This window comes from Pseudopipra pipra, chromosome 7 (assembly GCF_036250125.1).
Source record: "Pseudopipra pipra isolate bDixPip1 chromosome 7, bDixPip1.hap1, whole genome shotgun sequence".
NCBI classification, from domain to species: domain Eukaryota; kingdom Metazoa; phylum Chordata; class Aves; order Passeriformes; family Pipridae; genus Pseudopipra; species Pseudopipra pipra.
The window spans coordinates 5,850,849-5,877,895 of NC_087555.1; the positions used below are offsets into that span (position 1 = coordinate 5,850,849).

The 27,047-nt window shown below is 39.4% G+C and overlaps 1 protein-coding gene across 5 annotated transcripts in view; it reads right to left on the bottom strand.

Moving 5' to 3' along the window:
* Window positions 1–27,047, bottom strand: part of ERBB4 (erb-b2 receptor tyrosine kinase 4) — a 605,204-nt gene that overhangs the window by 139,253 nt on the left and 438,904 nt on the right. For 3 of the 5 annotated variants that reach the window (XM_064661948.1, XM_064661950.1, XM_064661952.1), the window contains exons 10-16: window positions 25,037–25,110; window positions 23,426–23,516; window positions 21,740–21,939; window positions 12,452–12,584; window positions 10,691–10,784; window positions 9,104–9,258; window positions 2,601–2,675 (exon numbers count right to left, since the gene is read on the bottom strand). In XM_064661948.1, coding sequence (XP_064518018.1) covers window positions 2,601–2,675; window positions 9,104–9,258; window positions 10,691–10,784; window positions 12,452–12,584; window positions 21,740–21,939; window positions 23,426–23,516; window positions 25,037–25,110 — 822 coding nt within the window. Of the gene's footprint in view, window positions 1–2,600; window positions 2,676–2,793; window positions 2,839–9,103; window positions 9,259–10,690; window positions 10,785–12,451; window positions 12,585–21,739; window positions 21,940–23,425; window positions 23,517–25,036; window positions 25,111–27,047 lie in introns of all 5 variants that reach the window. The other 2 variants (XM_064661949.1, XM_064661951.1) reach the window with 1 other exon arrangement.

Genomic DNA, 27,047 nt, shown 5'->3' on the forward strand with positions numbered 1-27,047 from the left:
GCTGAAACCAGGAAAAGACAGAGTTTATTGCATCCTTCTGGACAGAACTCTGTTGAACCTAAAGGTTTAAAAAAACCAAAAAACCTATGCAGAAAGACATACATTGCCAAAAGCAACATTTTTTTCCCATAAAATTGAAGGGATGAAAGATAAGCAGAAAAACTGAAGTTTCACCAGTCATTTGGAAACAAGCCATGTGATGCACATCTGATTCATCTTTATTAAACACGACAGTAAGAATTCCTTTGCTATTCTACCAGACTCCTACAAAAGCCTTCAAGTCAATGGATCATGGCATAAACAATTTGCAAACTGCAAAACTGGAAAGAAAAGCAACACTGCTATAAAAATGGAAATAGGAAAAGATGAGGACTATCTCGTTGTTTGGGTTAAGGCCCTGCTCTCACTTTCAGCTGCCTGAATAGCAGAGAACTCCGCCCCCTTCTACTCGCTACTAATTCACATCAATGCAACAAATTTAAGCCAAGGGATAAGGGTCAAAATAATTGTTAATTAATTTAAAGTCAATAAGTCTCAGGAGAACAAACAATTGTTAAAGGGTCATGAAGAAGGTTCTATCTAAAGTTAAATGCTTTTATTTTTTATCCAATACCATAATAAAAAGTAACACTTTGCCAATGCAGTTTTGCCAGTTTTTAACCCAAACAAAATGAACCATTTTCACACACAAAAAAAGACCATAATTTCATGAATCTAATATGGAGGTATGAAATTTCCTTCTTTGCCTTGAAAGTGAAAGAATACATACTGACATTTAAACACAGCACAGTAATTTTCCTAAAATAAATTCAGCAAGGTTGGAACAAACAAAAAAAAAGGCCATCAGATCTAAAGAAAACATTTGAGGGTCTTCCCCCTCAAACTGAATGGAGCAGGAAATTATTCAGGTGAGCAGAATAAAACAATTGCTTTAATTTCCACCCCCCCCCTTTATACTTAGCTTTACTACCTTAACAGTGGATTCAAGGAGACAAAACCTGCAATTTACACAACACAAACCCCAAATTAAACAGTGCCTGCTAAGACATAGCTTAAGCTTGGCACACCACTAGACAACACTTTCTTGGCTGCTGTATCATCATGTTGGAGGTTCCACTCCATTAATTCCACTTTGAAATACAGGACCCAATCTAACATCCACAGTGATTAACAGGAGCCTTCCCATCGAGTTCTCTGGGTGTCTGGCAGTACCTCTAGAGGTGTATTTACTGCTACCTGAACATTCTCAATGCAGAGGCAAGTTTTGGAGTTACACCACTTGAATTAAACTTGACTGGCTGTTGGGCTAATGAAGGAAGGTAGCAAGCAGCCTGCAGTGCTACAGGAGAGCTACACTACAGCCCACAAGTTGTTCTTCCTAGTACAGAGCCCTCAATTTTCCCTCAAAAAGTGATTAAAAATCCAATTGATGAAATACATGGTATTTTTAAATTGGTTACCTAAGAACTTCATCCTTTGTAGTTTGGTAAGGTCCTTAAACTTAAGCAAATAACAAAACATTTTCTGTATTTGTGCTTTGAGTAGAGTTGATGAAACGGAGACTTTTAAAACTGATTTCTTGTTTTGGGCAAGCCTGTTCAAATGAGTGCACCTGAAAAGGAATCCCCACAGAAGTATCTCAAACTGGATATTCCAGATCAGAAAGATTAAAACAAAACATAGAAATACTGACAAATGCGGTCATCTTTTGTTGCTTATTAATTGGTCCATGAATTAAGTTGGAACTGATCCTGATTTAACAAACAAGTATATAATTTGATAGCATTTATAAAGTGCTGTTTTTCAAGTGGAAATATGTTCTCCCCCAACAGCTAGAAATAGGAATATTCACAACAGGTACACAACTAGGAAGGAAAGGCAATCTTAAAATCTTTTTAAAAAGACAAGAAAAAAACCCAAAGTAAAATCCATAATGAGGTGAATTTGTTTGAAATTATATATTTTTTGTCTAGTCTTAGCTCAGGACAGTAATCCCCAAGCCTGGAAATCATACTAACCAGTTTGAATTTAAAATTAAACAAACTCAATGGCAATGAAGGGCTTTCATGAAAAAGAATGCAGAATACAACCTACATTAATTTGTTTTAATTGTCATTACTGAAAAATAAAATTGCTGCAAGGTTACAATTTTTTTTTTGACAGAAAATGAAAAAAATCAAATAATAGTATTATGTGAATTAAGGCAGAAAATCGGGTTTGCTAAAACATTTACTTTTTTCAAGATAAGGTGTATGGAAGAAAAAGCTTCATTTGATTTTAAACTGTCTTAAACAAAAAACACCAACAGAAAACAAGTAAATTCTAAGAGTTTTCATCATGTTTACTTCTAACAAAATTTTATCTAGAAACAAACAAAAAAACTCCAACAAAAAAAAAGGCATTTTCTAATCGGCCTAAACGAGCAAAATACTTAATTTGCTTTCAAATGGAAAAGTAAATTTGGATGTCGAGAGGCGTTATCTCACTTAAGGGTGAATTGTATTTGCCCTGCTTTTCTGGACAAACTGAATAGTATGACATTCCTGTGGCAAGAAGGGAAGGCCCCTGTGTACAGAGAATGGAAAGGTGGTGGATGTTACCTAGCGTGTTGTGGTAAAGTGGACTGTCGCGTCCATGGATAGTAAATGCAGTCATGACTAGCGGGACCTCTACACCTGCAGGCAATTACAGAACAGAAGACGTCATTTGCCATTCACAAGGACATGCACACCATGCGCCCTTGTCCACACATGGAGGATGGAGACACACAGGGAACGACTACTCAGCAAGTACCTATCCATCAGGCCGATGCAGTCCTCGATATGCGGCCCTATGCACCTGCAGCAAATCCAAAGTGAAAACAGGGAGAGAAAGAGAGAAATCTGTTATTTACACGTCCAAGGAGCAGGAATCCCCTTTGTGTTCTTAATTATAACTCTCATGAGAGACTCGAGTCCCCACCAAATTATAGCCTGTGACAAAACCAAGCTTGCAATAGGAACAATAATAGCAACAGCACTCCAAGGCTGGCCGTATCTTGGCTTAAACAACACTTAAGGCAGGTTTCACTTGCATCCGTGGGAGTCCTGACAACAGAGTTGCTTCTTCTGGATGTTTTTCTGAATCATCGAATCAGTGATTACTGCACAAAAGCTCTTCATTTGCAAGACGAGACTTCCAGGAGCACAGAGCTTGTTTTTCTTTCTGTAATTGATGCAATTGTTCATTTTGCTCTAAGCTGCTAGCCAGGACAACTGCAGAAATATTTTGGAAGCTGACTATACTTTGACAGGGAAGCTCAAGGATCAACTTCCAACAACAAAAACCAGAGCAAAACAGTATCTGCTGATTGAGGCATTTTATCCTGCTTTCCTTAGACGCTGCTAGAAGTCCTCCACCTGCACAAAGAGGTGCTCACCAAAGGCAGTGGAAATGCAGGGAACCAGTATATGCAGCACCACTAAAACACAACCAGGTTTTGTTTGAAAAACATGGGTCTGTGTGGGTTTCCCTTGCCCTCATGAAAAGCAGGACTGAAGTGCTGTCCTAGGTCCCCTGCATTCAGAAAGCAAGTCAATAACACGTTTACACAGCAGTTAGGATTCTCAGAGACCTCAGGTTTTAGAGTTAAAGACAACCTGATACCCTTCAGTGCTGCATGCCCAGCTAGGCCCTTGGCAGCCATGGGGAGTATCTAGCCCTTGGCATTTTAAGGAAACCAAACCACTTACTTCAACTCTTTAATAAGATTTCAGAGCTATTTCACTAACAGGCTCTTTGGCTGTACAGGAACAAGTGATCTGACACGTCAGTAGACTGAAATTTACTTCTGTGGAGGCACTTTACATTTAAGGTATGATCCCCAACTCTTTTAAAGTCTGCTGCTTTCAGACTGGCTTTGATGGAGGGATATCCATGTCAAAAATCTGAGGGAGTTCAAATATGCTCCCAGGAGATCTTTCCACTTCACCATCACTTGCCACTCATCAGCTTTTGCTGCATTTAAATTGGCTATCACTGACATTATAAAATAAAGTCAGTGAATTCAATTTCCCCTTACCTGCAGAGGGAGGGCAGACAGAGTGAACCCTGGCCCTTGTTTGTTTACTTGAATTTTTATTTTTACATAAGAACTCTGACATGCAAACAAACTGTAAGGATTTCCTCAACAATTGTTTCCTCCAGCAACTGTGCAGACATAAAAAGCATTCATTAAATACCTGGATGACCAGATAATGTATAATCATAAGGGGATGATTTAAACACAGTTAAAAAACTTAATAGAGAGAACTCTTGATGTGACTTCTTTGAAATTTCAGCTGTCCTGGGCTTCAGGACTTCAGAATTCAGGACTGTCTGAATTCTAACCTTTCTCAGACATATCTGATCTCTCTTCCTTTCATGGCATTCTCAGCAATTTGCAGAAAACCAGTTCAGTAATGAAGGAGGCTGAAAAAAAGTTGTTCAGATCTTCCATTTACTAGCAGGTCAAGAAAAGCTGAGCTCAGACTCCTGCTATAAATAAAAAGAAAGGCATCTTCAAATTAAGGTCTGAGTGCCTGTTACTAGATCAGATAACTGGCAGACTAACATCAAGAGCCTGTTGTCTTGAAGTCACTTCACAACTGCACATTTATTTGCTCTTGCTCTGGAGGATAGGACTTGAATCCCAGAAGAGAGAGCTGTTTGGACCTCACCCGGTCCAAGCTAAAGTACCATTGATTTTTATTTAAACTTGTAATCTTCTCCAGTGAATTTCCCATTTCCAAACAGAAAACTCTGTCCAGGTGCAATTTGCATCACTCCTAGTCATGCTGAGCAGCTTCCTGTTTCCTCCCTGACTGACTGTCCTGATTACATGCAGTGAAGTACAACACTTGTGTGAGTCATGGCAATATCTATTAACAGGGTATTTTGCACCACCAAGCCATCCGTTATTTTTCCTCTGGAAGGAAATTCCTTGTTTTCAGGATTTTTGACACATATAAGTACAGGTATGACACAAACATAAATCACACTGGTACCCCATTCTCTCCCAGGGTTTCTTCTGCTTGGAGTCTGGATGATATTTTCATTTCCAAGTTCGTTCTGTAAAATGAACTGGTTAACTGATACGTGCCAATTTATTTATGATATATTCAGTACCTTACAACAGTTCAATACAGCTTATACAGAAAATTACTCTTGGAGCTCATCCTAATTTTACAGATAATCAACCTCTGATAGAAAACAGTGAGTTAAAATGTCAAGTTTTGAAAACTGGAGTAACAACTGTTTTTTTCCTGAAACAATCCTTTTTTCCTCTGCCAAATATTGTCTTTCATCAACTTCCTTAAGATTGAAAGGTGACGTCTTAGCTGTGCACAGACGTGGAGTAGCAAAGCCATTTCTAGTCAGATGAATTCTCAAAAATCTTTGTCATGGGAAATAAACAAAACTGATTTTAAATGGCATAAATGGATTTTCCCTGAGCAGGAGAAAACCTTAGTTGTGGTGGTCATCCAGCTGGAGGGCACTGAGTGGCCGGTGGCCTGGGAGGGGTGACCACAGTGGCCTAAGCCCTTAAATACAGGAGCACATGAGCACCATCTTGCCTTTTTTCTTGGGACCTGCCATTGCCATGTGAAGCCCCAGACTTCCATAAGGTTCTTTGGTGCTAGCTATTTAATTATTTTATTCTACTCTTTTACTTTACTCTTTCTCTCTTCTTCTCTCTCTCTCTCTCTTTACTCCTGTTTCTTCTCTTAATCTTTTCCTTTCTTTACTCTTTTGTATTCTTAATATTTTGGGTAACTTCAAATTCATGGGTTATATTTTACTAGGAGTTGGTGTGTGGCGGATACTTCAGTGAAATATTCTGTCTTGGTTGTATGTCACCCTTTTAACCTTTTGCTAAAATGCCTATTTTCTCACTAAATTAAAAGAAATCCCTTGGGAAACATGGGTGGTGTTTTCTCTTTAAAGGACCTCAAGGTATTAAAGAACTAAAAGGCTTTGCAAAAATTCAAATTATTTTAGAGCCTTAAATAAAAGTAACACTCTCAGTAAAGCTTGAGGCTTTGGGATTGGGGTCTTACAATTGTTTCATCTGGAATTCATAATGTCTTCCTAAAAAATACACCTAAGCTTTAGGGGCAAAATAGTCTTTGCGCCTTCAAATCCCTTCAGGACCACACCCGTGCTGCTAAGGCTCCCATGGCTTCTCTGGTCTTGGCTTAGAAGGAAAAGAATTTTTTGGTGGAGAGCAATGCACTTCCTTCAAAAAGCTGTGTGACAAAATGCATTTGTATGATCAGGGGAGGTGTCCAGTGAGATCTCCCATTTGGTGTCCTGCCCAGCAAGGAAGCAGACTGTCACATGCTATTACATAATTAGTATTTTATTCCTGTGGAAGTGTTCCATTTTGGCTAGCCCTGCAAGAAGAGATGCCAAATGCTTTCCAACTCTCTTGAATCAAATAGGATAGGTGTCCCACATGTCTCAGATCTGCTCCAAACTGGCTTCAGTTTTCATGGGGATGCAAGGCCAAGAGCACAGTTGTTGCATCCAAGGAAGTCACTGTTTGACAGTTCTCTTGGTCAATGCAAGATCATTAACAGGGCTGGATAATGACACACCCATTAACAGAAGCAGTCATTACACTTGAATAAGAGAGGAGAATGGTGCTATCAAAGCTAATCCTCCAGTCTGTAAAGCAATCCTCTGCAAGTGCCATGATGGAATTATGGATCACAGGGAACAGAGGTGGGACAGAAGATATCTTCCTTGGTGACAACTGGTGGGGAGGAGGAGAAACAATGGATGAGAACAACCCATTTTGTCAGGCAGACTGACTCACAGACAGCAGCACTGAACAAATGAGATTAATATCACACTGGGAGCACTGCTCTGCAGCAGCTCAACACTTTTTGATGGGTATCCAAGCTGTACTGAGAGGGCACTGGCTTCATTCCAGCACTTGATCTGACAGCAAGGAGAACAGGCATAATAGATGAAGTAGAATTATGGTTTATCTCTACCTTTCAGTTGTGAGCCAAATATCCAGATGTGTTTCCATCACAACCTATTTCACTGAAGAATCATGACTGAGGGGAATTTAAATATTAATTTCTGAAGGAAGGATATGAAACTAGAGAATTCAGCATTGAAGGAGAAAACAAGAGAAATTAACTGATTTCCCTTTCCTCCATGGGCATATTTAGCCCCGATAATGTCGACAAGAAGATGGACAACCCATAAATCCCAAACATCTTGGACAGTCATTAACAGCTTCATTAACATTATCACATGCCCCAAAGTCTTTAGGAACACTAGAAAAGAATAGCCATGCTTACCCAGACTTGAGGGAGGAGGGTGTTGTTTTTATGAGGGGTAATAAAATACCTAGGAATAGACACATTTAACTCTTTAATAAAGAGGATGAGGATTTCTATGAGGAGTAGTAGACTCATGGAAGAGGGATAGCTCCTCTTTTGGGAGATAACCACACCTTTGGCCCCTTTACTTGTTCTTTCTCTGGGGATTGGCACACAATGCTAAATGAAACCTATTCAGCAGGGGAAAATAAAAAAAAGGGAAAGTTGAAAGTTCAATGATTAAATGACAACATAACTCAGCATAAAGGACTTGTCACCAAGGCTTGCCAATGGATACTGGCAAGGTCAGCTACAACTGCCTAATGCCCTTGCTATTTGTTTATGAACTAGAATATCAGATTTTCAGCACAAGACTTAAAAGCCTCCCTTCTTGACCCTGTTCTATCCATGGAGATAAAAACAACCACTTACAAAATACGGGTGCATACGGAGAAGTGGAAAGGCATGGAAAACATTCTCCTCTCTTCCTGATCTAGGAGAACCACACTTGTGCCACAAACACTAGAAATAGTTGGGTCAGTTAGAACTCCTCAGACATGAGGAGGGAATGGGAAGGTGTTGGTTCCCGGAGGCCAGCAGAGCTGCAAGGCCCTGTCTATGCTGGGCGGACAGTAAATGCATCATACTTAGCTGGGCTTGAAGGATTAGATCAGAATTGGCATTTCTTCCATCTGTGAAAGCCAGGACCAGAGCTCCCAAGGTGTGCTCATCTTTTCTTATCATTCTTAAACTCTTCTTCCACAGTAGCAGCATTTTTCTTATTGCATAACTGATTTAAATGGTCTGAGGGGAGCGGAAGACAAATCTGTAACAGATCCTGGCTGTGTCTCTGAGATCCCCCTTTCATTTCCCTAATGGCTCTATTGTAATTAGATTTGCAAAACCAGCAAAAGGTCTCATTTTGAATGGCAACAGCTGTTGACATCAAGATTACATTGAATAATTTACTGGTTTAATTTTAGCTGCTAAACAATAAGAGCCTCTTGTCGAAGATTATTTTGCTGGTTGATGTTTTTTCTATTTTCCCCTGGCTGCCTCTCCCTTTCTTTGTATGCTGGACACCACCAACTGTCCCATGGAAAAGGCATTCTTCTTTCCATTTACTAAGTCACAAACTTATGTGGTCGGTGCAAAATCGTAGGTGTGTATGTGACTACTTCTTTGGCTGCAGAGATTCTTAATTCTGACTTAGATAGATGGGCTGTATAATTCCAAATGTAACAAATTATTCTGGGCACATAGACAAGATTTGAGAAATTCACGCTCGGACTCAGACTCCTGTACAAAATCTGGTTTCAGACAAACCCTTTGCATCATTTCCTGTAGGAAAAAGAGAGAAGTAACACTTTTGTCTCACAGCAGTGCTGCTGGCTTATTCACCAATACCAAGGAGCAGAGATTCTGTCAACAGGGAAATAATAAAAATAAAGTCATTTTGCAGGCCCACATTAAGTGAAATAACAGCATTTGCTGCAAATCAGGGGTAGCTAGAAGGAAAGCTAAGGGCATTGCTGTGAACAGTTGTTCTGGTTCTCAAAAAGGGTGTAAGCTTTTCTGTGATAAACTGCTGGGCATTCATGACTAGATTGGAAAATGAAGATTAAATTGCTGCTGCACACTCTGTTTTCAGGAGTGGGACAAGTGCTTTACTAAGCCAAACTGTATGTAAACCATCATGTGCTATGAACAGTAAATAGGATGGCTCACTGCACAGAATTTGCACTTACCCTTGGGTGCAGTTTGGATGACATGGATGGCACTCACGATCTTCATCAGCGTACTTGAAAATGAAGCTGTTTGCCCCCTGTAAGCCATCAGGACATTTTTCCACACAATTTGGACCATCCTTAAAATGGAAACACTTTGTGCAGTGGTCAGGTCCCTGGAGAGAGTGGAAGAAAGAAAATCAGTGCATTCAAGTTACTGTCTCTTTACCTGCTGCACTAAAATTGCAGGTCCTAGACTGACAATGCACTCAGCAACAATTGTAATAGCATGTTTTCCCAAGGAACAGTGAATTACCTGAATGGTTCCAGTCTCTGATAAGGAACAACAGATGTATAAATTCCAGTGCTTTCCACCATTAACTTATTCTGCAGAGAGCAAGATTAAATTCCAGCTCCTAAGTAGGTTTCTTAATATTATTGGTGTGCTTAACACAATGAACTTCATGCCCACTTTAACTCTGAGAAACTTCCTGCAACACTATTCAATAGAGAACCACTTTTGTAAAGCAACTGCAATAGCCTTTCCCCTACCTCTGCACTCCAGAACTATTTTCCACACTGCATCTTGCATGTGGCATCTAGTCACAGAAACACTGAAGAACTACAAGGTCTCCTTCTACATATGTAGACTAAATTGTTACAAACTGTGAACCAAGGCTCTTGGATAATGTAAAAGTAAAATATTAAAGCTGTGATGACAAGCATTGTATAACCAAATCCAGTGTTCAGGTTGAGCATTGGTCTAGGATTTTATGTCCATAAGCCTGCTACAAATCCAAATTTCCCTCACAGGTTGAACACTTGAAACATTAGCTTCTTGCTTTATGGATGTATTGTACAAAACACAGTATTGTAACAGAAATGACGATGCCTTTTTTTTTTTCCATTTACTAAGTCACAAAAATAAGCAAATCAATTATGGGTTAAATTTTCTCAATGACCAAGAGCCTAAAACACAACTCTTTCCCAGGATCCTTGTGACTTGTAATCTTGGCAATTAACAGCAAACTAAAAGAAAGAGACAGCTTCTATCTCACAAATGAGAAATAATCTTTGAAAGAAGATTTACTTGCCATTATAAAGGTGGGAAACACAGTTAACATGCATTCAGGATGCATGATATACATTATCTATCAAAAGAACTTAAAGCCTAACCAAAGCATATTGTTCAAATTGAGACAAATTCCCACACTTAGAAAGAAAAAAAATGCTCAGCTGCAGCTGTAGTAGAACAGGACAGAACTGAGTATGAAGAACAAAAACAGGGATAAAAGAGGGCACTCAGATCAAACTGCATGCTTTCTGTCTGTAAAAATTTTGTGCATCTGTACCACTAAAGCATTAGGACAACACATGAAAAGAAAGAAAAGGATCTCCTTGGATCTAGAGGAGACTGATGCAAGCAAATTTACTCCCAGCACCAATTTAAGATGAGAAGAGCTCTTTCTCTACATGCAGAATATGCCTGTTTTCTGCTTTCATTAACGCTAATTTGCAACAGCTGCTTTAAAGCCAGTAAGCGGAAAAGACTTGTACTTTAGCACACTTTTACAAGTTACTATGTAGCATAACAAATTTTGTTCTTACCGGTCCATAGCACGTGATCATGTTTTCTTCCATCTTTTCACACTGGGGATCACACTCCACACAGACAGAACCATTTGCAAACTCTCGAAATTCCCTAGGAAAATATTTTGCAGGCAGGTCAGGCAAAAACCACCTTCAGACTGAAAGTGAGACAAAATGGCTGCTTTTCACCTGAGGGAATTGATTTCAGGTGTGCTGAGGGGCCGGCAGGCTGTGCCAGCTGAGACCAATCCCACCATCATCATCACACTGCTTCCCGCCTCCTGGAAACAAGGTCCATCAGCACCTCATTGAAGTGGATGACATCTTGTTTGCCAGTATAAAATCCTAGTGTTTTTTCCCCTCTCTTTCCTTAAGAAATACAGACTTCATTAACAGGAAAAAATAGCTCATTTCTCGATTTTCTTCCATAGAAAATTACATGTGAGAATGGATGAAATACTCTTGTTTTAAAGCCCATTCTCCAAAAGGCTTGTAATGTTTTCAACAACAATTCTAGACTGAGGTCTGAATCTGTAAAATGTTGCTGCCCAACGACGTGAATATGTAGAGTTTTCATGCAAACAATAAACTTCTCCCCAAGCCCAGGTTATAAATGTTTCCACATATTTAGGATAGAACTGAGCCTGTGGAGAGTGTAAATACCATCCACTGATCGATACAGAGCAGAATATCCTGACTTGAGTGCTGGTCACGAGAGTCTCCTCATGATCTTACAGTGACAGGCTTCACAGCAGCAAGCCACAAAGGGTGGAACAGTATATTCCAGTGCATATGAGAATACAACTGTGGTTTGCAACTCTTCTTTTTATTGGGGGGCAAGAGAGAAGGAGAGAAGAGGAGCTTTTAAGCACATAAAACTGGACTCTGGCACGATATTTTTGCATGCATTTTCCATGTAGAAGAATACTTATGGGAGTTCATCCAGTACTCTTTCCTTAACCGTCACATGAGTTGGCATCCAAGGCAGGAAAAAAAGGAGAATGAAACCCCAGAGTTACTTTCAATTAACAGTCTGAGCTTAAAAAAAGAATTTAAATAATTTAAGGGGTTTTATCTTGACTTTGAAAGTGTTGGACCTTGCTGCACTGTTGCACAGGAAGGGAAATTCCACCCGTTTCCCTCTGCAGCCTTATCATGAATTTCTGCTGCTTCAGCTAATATAGGCAGCTCAGTTCTATTTTTCTGTCATAAGGCAGATTCAGCCACCTTGGCTGTGCTGTGTGTAGGCATTCCCCCAGTATAAGCAGCAGAGGGAAAAGGGGGAAGAACTCATGTTGGGTTTTCTTATTTATATTTGTGTGTACAATTACACAGTGCATAATGGAAAAGAGAGTGGGTTTTCCTACTCTGGAGTTCTTATTCAGAGAATTTCTTTATCACATGCCTAATCTAACTCATCTGACCATAATGGCATGATTCTGAATAGGGGTGTCAGTATTCAAGTAGGGCTAAATGGTGAGGTTTTTTGTAAGTCTTCACCTAAATCATATTGTTCACATGCCCAGCAAGCAATGCAACAAACTTTTGATGTTGCATGACCATTTTAGTCAGCAGAATACCAGGGAAAGCTTTCTACACAAGTTCAGATTTAGAAACCCTTAAATATTATCCCACATCATATTTCACTCAAAATCAGCAATATTGGCAACAGAACCAGATATTGATTAATATAAATAACCCAAAATAACTTACTCTAATTAAAGTCCTGAAGAACATAATCAGCAACTTCAAGGAAAAGTGCAAGGGGGAATATCTTACCCATCATATAGGTTACAGGAGTCTATGCAGGTCCTTCCCCTGATGAAGCGCTTGCAGGAGAGACACTGGTCTGGCCCTGGCCCCCAGCAGCCATCACTTGAGCACAACTCATTACACACCATTCCATCAGCAGCTGCAGAGAGAGAGGATACTGTCACTAATGTACATGGTCCTCCAAAATCCAGAGGAAAACATGCCATCAGCATTCCACCACACTTGGAAAACTAAACTGGATGTTCAGATTTTCTAGACACAGAACAGAGAAGAAGCAGAAAATTACCATCACACCACCACAGAAACACGCCGTGCACTCCCAGCTGGAATGCTGTACACACTTCTGGTTTGCTCCTTTCAGAAAAAAATTGAATGAGGAAAAGATTTGAGAGACTGCTGCAAGGATGATCAAAACCAGAGAGGAGCCTCTACATGAGGAATAAATAGAGAAGCAGCCTTAGAGATGGGTGAGAAAGGGCACGATAAAGGCCTATAAAATCCTGAATGACAAGGAGGTAAGTAAACATGAAACAACTGTTCACTGCTTCTTCCAAGTCCCTCGTGGGCATTCAAAGAGACAGGAATTCAATAGGGTTCAAAACTGAGATTTTTCTCCACAGAAAGTATAGATCAACCTGCAGAATTCCCTGACACAGGATATGGTAAATGCCAAAAATTTAAAGGATTTGAAAAATCGATTGTCCAAATCCACAAAAGGTCTATTAAACTAAAATATAAAACATTACCTGTGAACTGAGGAATCCCTGAAATAAAACTTATGGATGGTGGGGAAAAAGTTGAAGGAAAGTCATCATTAACTGTGATTTTTAAATTATTTATTGTAAAAAGCACCTGAAGAGCTGAAGAGCCAAAGAGCCTTTCTATTAAAACTCCCAAAATAAGCAGTGAACAAAGGGTGAGAGGGAAAGTTTATTTCAAAGAATGAGAGTCTGTATTTTTATTTTATATAAATCCTTCTCTATGTAAATATATAGATGATGTGACAGATGGAGAAAATGAGCAAAGAACAAAAGAAAATACGTTATCTCTCCAGCATCTGAAGAAAGCCAGGGTGCAGTTCCAGCCAAATTCTGGCATGTGAAAGGACTTTCACATTTTCACATTCATTTTTCCACTATGAAATGTTTTACACAAATGGATTACACATTGTGCTGAATAAATTAAAATCACCAAAGATCTGAAACATCAGAGATGGCAACAATATAGACCCTTGTTTGCTTTTTAAAACATTGGAAACAGCTTAAGGGAAGTGTCAAATAAAAATTAAAAGTAGGTGTGCTGGGAGAATTTTAACACCCCCTCCAATGCTATAGCAGGAAGATGAACAGCTGGGAACAAACACACACACACTGAATACACGTATAAAACAGCAATTGTACTTGCCCAGCACACATTTAAAGAGAAGAAATAATAAAATCAACAGAGAATCTTTTTGCAAAATGCAAAAAACCCTTTGGCAGGTTTATATGAAATAAAAAGACAGTTGTTCTTCATGAACTATTTTTCTACACTTCCTTCAGTGCATCAGCACAGCTGGATGACAGGAAAAAACAAATCCTCTTTTCCTTTTAGGATACTTGATGGTTTTGTCTCCCCTGTGAAGGTTGGAACAGTGCAAGTAGGTACTGTCTATTACAATCTACCCAAACAATTGAAGAGTATACTGAGTTTTATCACCTGAGAAGCACAAAGCCCTTCTAAATTGCAGAAGAGCCAGCAGAAAGATGCTTTCTGCTGTCCAAGGCATGTTTTAAAACTGGTTATTCTGTGCTCCACAGTATATAACGTCCCCCATTGCAGCACAGTGCCTATCACAGCAGCTGACTGTACAGGAGCACACCCTGCTCCGGGCAGCAACTCTCCTGAACTGCTCCTCCGTTGCCGCTTTCCAGCGCGCAGCACTGTTGGATGTTGGCACTCTGTTTGTCAAACACATCTTCCTGATCTATATAGCAGGCCTGGCCCATGTCCTCTCCTATTTCCTACCAGGCTATTCCTGCACCTCCTTTTGCCCACTGACATGCAGGAAGTCCACTTTCACACTGCACACGCTGCCTAGCCTGGCCCTGTCCCCCTGCTTTCTAACCACTGCACTTGTCAGAAAGCAGTTCTTAGATAAAAATACACAATAATTGTATGCATGGTCTCTCTCCTAGCCCACGTAGCAAGAGGAGCAAAGCTGCTTCTTCATTTCCTTCCTTCTTGCAATAGGACATTTTGCTTTATTGGGATTGAAGACGGCAAATCCTCACCTACTTGTTTGGTTTGCTGCCTACAACATATTCATAATTCACTGCCAAAAAAGGACGTTTCACCTTTATACTTTTACAAGCAGCATAGGAACCAATCAAAGATTTCATGTCCTCCAGCCCTTGCAGGCAAACTGACCCAAGAACAAGAGATCCACCAGGATGCTTCCTACCTGTACCGCACTGCCACTGACCCTGCACGGCTCTGCTGTGCAAGACATGTAATTCATGGCCAGAGGAGTAGTGTTATTATTATTACTGTCTTATTCATGCACCACAAATAACCTCACACATGAAAAGTCTGTGCACGTTTTATCAAGGCTGGAATTTAATTTTCTTTTTCTTTTCATGTCAGATAGACTTTTTTAAAGCCAACATCCAAAAGGTATTCAGAAGTATCTTTTTCGTTCTTCTTTTGCCTCAAAGCTCAAATCAGGTACAGCCAAACAGAAAATAATTAAGTTTAGGAGTTATTCCAGGTGGTCATTTAATACCCTTTAAAGTGTATTAATTATCACAGATTCCAGCACAGCAAGAGGGACATGAGCTACTCAGCAGGGCATTTCAGAGACATGCCTTAGCCTCCTTCCCTGAGCTCTGCTGTGAACCAGCAGCCCTTCTGCTGCAAAGGAACCACACCAGCACAGCCAGCATGAGCAGAGACACAAAATTCAGCTTTTTATTACTATCTCTACACTAATTTCTTTTAAGCATAGCAACATTTTTATAGCAACTATCAAGTGTCAGTAGTTCCACTATGCTGCTGACTGAACTTCACAGAAATCAAAGGAATTAGGCAAAAACTTTGCTTTAACAAATGCTGCACATGTAGCCCACAGTTTCCTTTTGCACCTACTTTATAGAAATTTCATGCATATCTCAGTCTCACGCTGGCTTTGTGCAGTACAGTTCAGGAGGGGCACTGACTTGGTATTAAAGGGCAATTTTGTCATGTTCATTGACTACAGGAGCATCCAGAAAAAGCTGGTCATTTCAGAGGAGCCCCGATCATGCCTTAGGGTTTAGAGCACACTTGAGTGCTCCCCCCCAGCACCTTCATGCCTGGTCTGCCAATCTCCCTTGAACTCATCCAGTCTCATGGTGATGTGTGACTGACACTGAGTCCTGCCTCAGCAGGGACACCTGGGATTCACACACAGCTTCATCCTTAAACTGTATCAGCAAATAAAAAAAAAAAAAAGAAGGAAAAACCCAAACCCAGAAACTATCCCAGTTCTAATCTAGCAAACTTTTTATATGAATAGTTTTGTTTTCTAATCAATTACTCACTTTAGGTACCTGCCATGCAACAAAAAAAGCCCAACCTGGTTTGGAGATCCCTTTCTTCTCATTTTAAATTTTAAGAATATTGGTAATTTTTCTATTTTGTTTTCCCGACTTGGCATGTGAAAGCAGTTTCCTATTTGCTTTCTCACCTTTTTTTGGTAAATCTAAATTTATTACCAGTAATTTCCTTTATTTTCATTGTTCTCAGCTGTCAGACTACTCAGACTAATCGGGATTTATTTACACACACACAGTGTTGCGCTAAAATATCCCTTCAAACAGCAAGTGACAGCATTACAAGACAGCTCAGAAGACATACTGAGTAACCCTTATGCAAATAAAAAGGGAGCTTTTCAATAAAAAAATTCATGATTACCCCATTGAAATCTAGCTAACACAGTGCCTGTAGTCAAAAGCAACACAAACAAAAAAACCCACTCTTTCCTTTAGCTTATTTCTAAGTCACAGAAATGTTTTCACAAATGAATCTTGGCAAGAAGGGAGTGGTTGTTTTGACAACTTATAAAAACCCATTACACTTGTCCTCCTCTTCTTTAATTATCAGAATGGCTAAAGAAATGCTTCCATTTTAGACGTAATTTGGCATTTCCATGAGCTGAGCATGTTCTGAAGCTGCAGCATATCACACAGCCATATGAGGAAGGAAAGAACAGTAATGTTCCTGACAGGAACTCATTTTCATCAGGAGTTTTAGAAGAAGGGATCATTCTTTATTAATGGGGTCACACAGATTAGACGCAGAAGGGTTCAGTGTTTTTCCCCAATCCAGACAGAACACAGGAAAATTAGCTACTAAAAAAGAAAAATTATTGTTATTTGGCTGTACATGTATGGGTCAGATTCAAAGCCCTATGAACTCAATAGAAAAACTCTGGCAGACTTCAATTAGCTTTGTATCATGCTTGCTAATGAATTTATTCAAGTTGTTGATTGGTGGCTAAATTGATATAATTCATAACAAACACATTTACAACAATCTTTGCCTAGAAAGGTTTCACCTTACACTGCAGGTGATACTAAAGCTGAAAGATTTATTTAAACAACTTTGTATAAAAGAACACTTTTTTTCTACTTTTATTTTCTGTGCACTCGTATTCCACATGAGCCACCTCTGACTATTCCATAAAAAAACCCATGCTGGGAAAAAAAGGTATATTCTTCACTTCAGCAAGGAGCAAGAGTAAAATCTAACTACCGGAGCACATTCTCTGGCAGATAACTTTATAGTCATTCATCCTACATTAATAATGTTCATAACAAAGTGAGTTTTATGCACAGTGTTTAACATTACAGTTTATAGTAGCAGACAGTTAAAGCCTACATTAGATGAGAGCATTTTAGATAAATGCTCTCCAATTAATCTCCATTTGGCTTATCAGTTTGAAGATGCCCATTTGACATCTGAACACAAACAACCTTGGGGGACACCATCAGACTGCACTGGTGCAGCAGCCACTAAAGCCTCAACTTGTCCCTTGCCCTCAAATTTCCTCCTGCAACCTGTCCCCAAACCTGGGTGTATTTTAGGGTCTACACAGTTCAGAAGACTTCCAGTGGTCACAGACCACCACCCTGGTGATCACAAGCTTGGATACTGATATTTCTATCCCTGAATGTGTGTATGGAAGGTGGAGAAGAGAGAGGTCACATCCTTTCCAGGTACCCCCACCTTTCTGGCCCTGCATGGGACAATGTTAGAAAGACAACACAAAGTAGTAGAGCATCCTGAGGTTTATGGATTATTTATTATTATTATTATTATTAAAAACACACACATATGTTTTTCTCCTGTATTTTCAACATTCTACAAAAAAGGGAAGTCTGCCCTAGGCTTTTAACCACCATTTGGAAAAGCCATCTTGGAGGCAGTGAAGTATTTGTTGACTATTTTAACATAGTTAACAATTGGCAAAAACAGCAAGATTAAATAATTGAGGGCATCAGGAGAATAAAGTATATTTTGTGTGCTGGATAATTTTGTAACATTTTCCACTGGCTGAAGTCTATTGTCTTTGTCTGCTTCATTGAAAAAACAAAATCAGAGTTTTGCCAAAATCTACCATGTCAGTGTTATCTCAAAGATGAAACACTAATATAGGCCAAATTTTCCCCCAACAATTTTACACACTCAGCAATTTTTCAGTATTTCCTCACTGATGTATAGAGTCAGCTGAACACAGCATTAAACGGTATGAAAAAATACCATCATCTTGGGATATATCATAAAAGTCACTTAAATACGATGGTGACTAGAAAATCTTGGAAACTCCTATGTAAGTTTTCAGAAAAGCTACACATGGATAGAAAATATTTGCTCTAACTTGTTTTAAGCCATTAACAATCACTGGGTAGTGGGGTAAACAAACCTAAACAGACAGTGACTCAAAATATACAAAGAAATAACAATAAATGTATCTGAAAGTGGCAGTAATAATTATCATGGTATAGACTGGTTTCTTGACTGGAAACTATGTGAAAAAAAAAATTAGATATTTTTATTAACAAGTCACACCCTGCTAGGTACTATGCAAGCAAACAGACAGTATTTCTGCCACAGAGGATCCTGCTGATCCTGCAAATATTTACTTACTCATTTCCCTTCCCCATTCGGATGAGTCTTATTTGTCACTCAAGAGGCATGGGCACATGCCCAAGCATCTGCAGAATCGGTGTCTAGAACAGGCAAAATATGAAAGGCAGAAATGGAAACCCTAGAGGCTTGCCCTCAGATCCCAGACATTCAGGCAGTGGAAGATGCAGGGAAAACTCTCCTAAACCCTGGTCTGTTGGCCTCTCCTGAAAATGACAGATGCTTCAAAGGATGCTGGAGGAATGCATCTGGTGCTAAGGAACTGCCTTACTCCAAGCACTTGTGAAGATTTTAGTTAGACATCTAACCTGCAGCAGAACCTACTGAACCCTTGAGAGGTGCCGAGGGACAGGCAGAACTGAAGCAGCAAGAGAGCTCTTCTCAGCTCATGCTGACCCTCGTGAGGCCACAAAACATTAATCAATTCATTCATACAGATGTGCCTAGAGAGAGGAAACCACTGTTCCCTGTTAGGATTGCACTGCCATTGCAGTTGGATTGGAGTCACTTGGCCCCTGGCCTATGTTCATTATACACAGTCTGTTTAATGAACACAAGTTACAGTCCACTTTTAAAAGGGCCCTTGGCACTGTAGCTGACATCGTGACTTCTTAAAACGAAATGAATGAGATTTGTTTTCCTCATTAAGATTCTCATGGTGTTAAATCTGCTAAATTTTCTTTAGGACTATTTTTCTTCCTGGAAAATGACAAGTCTTTATTATAACAGATCCTCAACAAGCTAGAAGTGAAATAAAGTTTACATTTTCCCTTTGTGTGCAAATTTAGTGACAAAACATACAGTGTGAGGGCTGTGAGACAGCACATCCAAGTTTCCATTTACCCTGGAAGCCCATGTTTCAGTAATTGTGGCAGCTTCAAAGGGACTCAAAGTGAGTATCCCAGGAAAGGGTAAGAAGGTATTTGCCAAAGGACTCCTGACAATTAATATGAGAATATCTTCCAAACTAATGTGTTCAGCTACGTCCCCAAGCTCTCAAAACTAGTTAAACAACTGGGACACTGTCCCTTGAAAGGAAAAAGCACCTTACAAAGTTTACCTCTGAGTGATTTTCCATTGTCTTCTAACATATGGTAAGTCATAGAGAACTTGAAGCAAAGAAGAATCATTACTGTATGAGACATCAGGCACTAAGAGCACAATTTTTCTCCCATGGTCAGCGGTTTTTCCTGTGGTAGAGAGGAAACTTGTGCTCTATGGAAGGTTCACAAGTTCATGTATCTCCTCACAAGATGCGACCACCAGGATCTTGGAATATAACCCTAGTGACTCTTGCATGGTCATCAAGACCTTGTGCTTCTTCAGACTTCTGTCAGTCCAAGGAATTCCTTATGGGAGATCTCAAAAGGCTAATTCTGCATTCCTGACATAAAAAGTATACTTGTTATTAGCCTGCTAGCACAGAACTAGGCGGTTCCTCACCAACTGATCCTGTAAGGGGAACTGATCTGCAGGGGAAAGCATAGCAGCACACCTCTTTCTTGGCAGCATCTCCATTTGCCAATTAATACACTGTTTTTCATAGTTGGCTTTCTATTTGGGGGCAGGAAAAAACAGACTGCACACTGGAACTACAAGCCATCCCTAAATGCTTCAGTTGGCAAGACTGAAGGCTTTGTTATTCATGGGAAGTCAGGAGCTTTCCTCCAAATTTCAAGGGACTTGAATGTTCCAGAAAACACATGCTTTCCCCTTGCAAGGCTGACCTTATTCAATGTTCAAATATTCTTCTCCCTCCGAAGAACTCAAAGAAAATAAGAACTCAAAGAAAAGAAAAAGCCTTGAGGTGGAAAGAACGAAAAATAAGAGAATGGAAGCCATTAAGACAACAATACAAAGCTCACCCATGTTGAGCAACTGAGCTAAATCAGAACAAGATAAAGTTGGGTATGTTGAAAATAGAGCCTTCTTTGATCACATTACACTGTCTACATTGAAAGCAAGTGGCATTTTTTAACTTGCATGCAAAGAGACAGCCTAATAATAAGATTATTATTAATAATAATAACCCACAACAAAATCACACAGAGACCTACCAAACAAGACTTTGTACTTTCTGTAGCTCATACATGGTAGAAGAGATTAGTAAAGTAACTGAGCAGCAGTGACAAAGCTATTGTTGTGTTTCACCTAACACTGAAGGTGTACTACACTGATGAGTGCAGTCACAAAATATTTCAAAGCAGATCAGAACAGTACTTGAAAGGGAGGGAAAAAGAAAAGGAAAAACCCAAACAAACCAACAACAAAAGAACTAAAAGCTTAAGTTAAAAGTAGGATTACAGCCTCAAAAAAACCCCAAAGAAAACATTTTTGGCTGGTCAAAGCACAAAACCCAGAAATATCATTTAAGCATACAGCAATTTAATGAATCTCCTCTCTTGCTAGCAGTCTAACAGATGCTTAAAATTAGCTGTATTGCTGGTACAATATGCTTGTATTAATGCAATTTACTGCCTGTTTTCTGTATAAGCAAATTGAATCTTCTGCTACAGAGGTTTCTTTGGCTTTTCAGTACTATGATCTCAGCCCAGGGACTGGCATGTGAGCTTTCCTGACAGACAATTAGGCCCAATTAAAAGTACTGTTCTTTATCAGATAGGACAAATACAAAAAGGGGGAAGTCAGTGATCAAAGTCAGTCCCAAAAGTGACCTTTCTGGATTAAGACAAGGCCACTTGGATGAGGCAGGGTAGGGGAAGCAGAATATGCTAATCTCGCTTCATAAGGAAAGGGCTGTAGTTTTTGAGTCTGTAAAGTCTGTAAAGTCATGAACACTCCAATCAGAGCCTTCATGATTCATGTCTGTGAAACTGGATCGCTACCCTGGAAAATTCACATCATGGTAAGGAAGCAGTGGGCTCTCTCTGCTCCCTTTCATTTGTTCATGCCTTAAAAATTTTCCTTTTCCTACAGAGGCAGACTGGTCCAAATCCTTAAATGCTGTAAATGATCTCATCTCCACTAATGTCCACGGAGCTCCAAAAGACACCAGCTGAGTTCCTGACCTGCTCTCTGCATTGTAACCTGTCTGTAACCGAATCCCTCTCGCCCCAGGTGAGGCAGCCATAGAGAAGATGACGTGCTGTGAGCAGCAGTACTTACTGCAGTTCTCTGCCCTCTTATTCCGATGGATCACTGTCTTTTGACTGGGTGTGCTGAACAGGCTGGTCCAGTTGACAGTGTGGTAGTAGCACAAATTGCTGTTGTCTGTTATGTAGATGTTGCCAGCACTGATTTGCTTCAAGGACTGAAACTGCAGAGAGGTAATGCCCTGTTGCTTTAGGATGAGCAAGGAAAGGCCACTGTGATGAGAACAAAAGTAAGAGAACAGGAATTAGCTCCAGAAGGCAGAACTTACTAGAGCTGGCTGGAAATTTCCCACTGGAATTAGTTCCTAGTGGCAAGATGATCTTTCTGGAAAAACGGAGAATTGGCCACAAGACTTTTATTTTGGGGTGACACAAGTATTTTATGAGTCAACCTCCAGTTCTACTGCCTAGAAAATGGGGAGTCCTGTAAGAATTGAGATGCTACAAGCTGTGATGCTCACAGCACTAGGCCAAGGAGGCCAGCAGAACTCCTCACGTAGTTCCATTTCCTCCATTAACAGATTTTTTGAGATAAAGTGCTGTTAGGAAAAATGAATAAAATTCAGATTTCTTTTTCAACAGCATTAATACTATGATTGTTTATATGCTACAGAGAAGCTGACAAAGTCATGCAAAATGTATTCAAACATCTTCTGACAGGCATCAAATTAATGTCATTTAAAGTAATACAGGAAGAAATTGTTATTTTCAAGGAAATTTTTACAGCCAACTTTCTACATTTCATTTTTCTTTAGTTGTAATATGTGGTTATCACCTTTTTTCATCAAAGGAACAGTAAATGATTGTCTGTGTAACATGGAAACGACTGCACATATTTTATGACTGATGATTAGTGAAGACAATATCCAGTTTCTGGGCATCCTTTAAGTTATTGTATTTTAATGACTGTAATTGTTTTCCAGCTGTTCCAAATAAAAATTGCTGCTTCGAAACAGAATGCTGTGATTCAACCTCAAGGTTTCACTGCTATTCATATTCTGCTCAGGTTGCTGTTTAAGATGCCAGCAGAATCCTGTGCCTGATTTATTCATCCCCACAATGCGTAACAAGGGGTTGCTCTATATATATATCTATAAATATATATATATATATATATATATATATCACTTAAGTACCACCTTGTGCTTCCCCCATTATTTCTCACCACATTTTCTTCTCTTCGAACCAGTTTCTCAATGAGTTTTCAGACAGAAACATCCCTGGTAAACACAGCACTACAAAGCTCATATACACTCCCACCTGCAAGGTACCTCAGTGATTTGAGTGTTCTTCTTTGTACTGATCTTTTATCTCAAAACCACATTGTTCTTCAGGCACATGAGCCTGCACTTCCAACTGTGGCCATACAAACTCGTAATAATGGGGCTAAGTTCTACTATTTATGTCTTTTAAATTATATTTTTTCACAAGGTATTTTAAACCATAAAATGTAAGTTCCAGACAATGAGTTAATAGCTACAGCCATGAACCAATACTTTTTTTAAAAATAATGTTCAGAAGGTATCATCCATTACAAACAACCAATTAGCAAAGATACTGGTAATGAACAAAGAAAAAAATAAATCAATTTATGATGTCCTTCCTTTCAGGAATGCAGGATGCTGCATTCTGTGCTACTGAACGAAGAATCATTGAATACTAATAAAAAATCATTCCATCAACAGAGGAAGTACCTTACCTATAGAGAGCTCTTCCACCGATGGTAACCAAGTTAGAAAACACCCTGAAATCTGTCATATTCTCAGGCCATGACTGTATGTTCAAATACCCTGAAGGAGGAAAATGAACATCAATAATTTCAACAATAAAGACTGCTTTACCACATACACAAGTTATGACAGGCCTAGCCTATAAATGAAAGACAGTGCTGGTTTGAGACAAAGAAATGAATAAGGAATGCTGCAGACTACCAGGCTGTTCACCACTGTCTCCTCCAAGAAAGCACAGGAGGACTGGTCACAGCAGCATTGCATCCACTTTCAGCAGCCACAGTGAGGGAGAACCCAAACATGGGCTGGAACCTTGCAAGGCCTCCCAGCCTTCTGTAAACAGCAGCAGCAGATAAAATGAAGATTTGCCTGAATTAACACCATGCTATTCTAAAATGTGCTAGAGACTGAGGCCAGAAGTTGAGAGTTCCATCGTGATTCATTAAAAACGGCAAGACTTCCCTATAACAAAGCACTTGCATTAATTTCTGAGGTGAGGACTGTTCATCACCAGAGCACTCTCTGCACAGGTGTGTCGGACCACTTGTTTTGTGCTACACAGACTTCCAGAGAGGGCAGTTCCTGATGGTTTTGACTCTACTGGACTGAAATGCAGTACATAGTTAAGCACAGGGGTAATTCCACTTAAGTAGCAGAACTCAGACTGTTAATTACTGTTCTTAAGAATGGCAAATTACAGCCATCCAGATGCCAGGTTATCTTTGACCTTAATTAGGGGGAGACAAAGAGTCTGCTTTCCATTTTAATCCCATTGGTTTGCTGAAAAACACTGGTTTGCTTTTGAGAGGTAAAGCATGTGGGAGAGAACTTGTTTCAAATGCCTAACACTTGTTGAGCTCTACCCAGCTACAACCAAGCTGTAGTGCCCAAAGGTATTTTTTTTTTTGGTGCATGTAATAGAATTATTTTTTTGCATTTCCCTATCTGTGCACAATCAGCAATCAAATAAGAACTCAGAGCTCTAGTATCTTCCTCCCTGTCCCCCAAATGAAACAACAAGAAGCAAAATGCAAGAAAACAAAAGTCCTGAGTTCTAGTTCTATGACCCCGCTGAAAAGTCACAAAAAATGGGAGGCACTACCACTCCACACATTATACATCTATCTTTAAATTACAGAAGCTAATTTGCAGCAGCATCTTCTGTTAGACCAAGGGAAGTAGCTGTAAAAGCAGATTGGTTTGTCTGTTTTTCCAAGGCATATTTCAAATATTTTCAGGTGAAGACAATTGTTTCCCACATTTCAGCACCATTTTCCTCACTAGGTGCCCCCCTTGCAACACTTGTCCTGCTTTGCTAGATGGGACCAAGACCCCTTGTCCACTTGCTAGTAAGGTCTTGGTACCCCAAATGTAACAGGTATCCTGTGTTCAGGAGCAAAGGACAACACACTCGTGAACGTCAACTAATACTGAAGTTGTTCTGCATTAAACTTAAATAAAAATGACAGCAGGATGAGCTTAAAGAAAAAGTACCCTGTGTTCTTCAGAAAAACCCAACAAGTGACAGCCATAAACGCAAAATGAGAAGTTCACATTATAGGAAATCAGAAGTGTTTTACCTGTTATCTCTCTCACTGTTTGGAAGATATTTAATTTCTCTGGATTGATTGCAGCAATTGTGTGATACGGGTCTCTGAAAGATTAAAAACACATAATGTGATGCTCTAAATAATAAAAGATTAGGTTCTCAAAGCTATACCGTGTAGAAAGCAGCATTAAGGTACTCAACACTTTGCTTTTAGGAAGCATATGAGCCAGATTTTTTCAGCATATTGCGCTTGTAGACCTGTGTCTAACTTCTCCCAAGTCATCTTGAAGGAAAATAATGGTGCTTAACATCATTAATGTCTTAGCAAATACTTATGCTATGGAAAATGAAGGAATTTGAAACAACCATGGGTGACCTCTCTAAAAAAAGTGAATTTTCAATGGTTTTTTCTGGGAATACTAGCTGAAATGGCACAGCTGCAATACTGCACTACCAGGACTAACAAAACTTCTCCTCAAACAAGTGACAAGCTATAATGAAAACAAAGCTAAGAGCATGCCAGCAGTTCCTGATACATGGCATGTAAAGGGCACACTTTTTAGAACGTGTTGAACAGGGAATGTCAAAAAGTACAGATCTCTGCCAAGTAAGTTTGTCACAAGAGAAATTAAATAAGCCCCAAAAACTAAAATCTCAAAATTAGATATGCTACAGCATAGGAAGATGAAGCTGACCTCGATTTTGAGAGTGACATCACTTAGTAAATAAAACTTTGGCCCCCTAAGAAGCCAATCAGAAGGTTATAACAAACAAAAATCCTTTAAAAAAAAAATCTTTCTTTAATGTCATGTGTTGGTATTTCTGTGGGTTTGCTGAGAGTAAGAAACATCCACAGTAAATTTGGAGCATGCACTTCCCCTTCTCCTCCTTCTGCTTTCCAGGACACACCATTTTTGGAATTGAAACATGCAGGTAATCAACTAGGGGGTCTTTGGGGAGAGGCCTCACAAGTCTATGTGATGACAGACTGATGGGGTCACTTCTAACCATCCTGGAGGTGACTCCAAGCTAGCAGCAACAAAATGAGTTCTTGAACCTCAGCATAAAGCCCAGTGGACCACAGAAGCATCAAATACGCTCAATTTTAACAATTTGGGGCTCTCAGAAAACTAAATAACAAGTTTTGACTACCTAACAGAAACACAGTACCTTTGCTTTCAAAATGCATTAACATCAAAAAAGGAAAACCCTTGCCTGTAATAAACATGAGGTTGCTGAATTGGACCTCTAAATTCTAAGATAAAATAGTTTTAAAAATGCAGATAAACACTTAAGCCTCTTAAACAGGTAAATGTCTGATATGTTTTATCAACTTAGTTCCAGCTCATCGTGAAACTGGAAATGGAGAACTAAAGGGAAGATAAGAAGCTGGTGAGCACTGAGGGCTCATTGCTCCTGCTGCAAGGTAGGGGGAAGGAGGAGGTAGCATTTGCTGCTAGAGCTGGGGGTGTCCACCCTTAAAATCACAGCTCTCCTTGATATATCCCATCGTGTCAGAGGCAGCAACACAAGCAGAAGGCAGTTGGAGTTTTTAGCACCCCAACCAGAAGAAAACAGTGGAGACAAAGCTGCATCTGACCTATACAGGTTCTACCCATTTTCCAGTCAATGTTTTTTCTGTCTCTGTCTCAGGGCAGCAGATCTGTATCCTAATAAAGATCACTTTATCCATACACATTGCCTCAGAAAAGTACTACTGACTCAGCAAAATTTAGGTCCACCTTCATCCCACTTAACTTCTGGCCACTGGTAAAGCCAACTCATAATTATCAAATTTATATATAAAATATTATAAATAATTGTGTATAAAACTAAAAAAATTCATCCTTCTAAAAGCTGCAGTTCACTCTGAGGAAACAAATTTGTAAAAGAAGTTAAGTAAAAGTTGGAGAGAAAATATATAAGATTGCTGTTGTATTATACTGTCCATTTATATAATAAACTAATTTTGCAGGTACTGTCATTTTTTAAATTTCCCTTTTATATTATTGATTTGCAAAATGTAACAGAAATCTTAAACA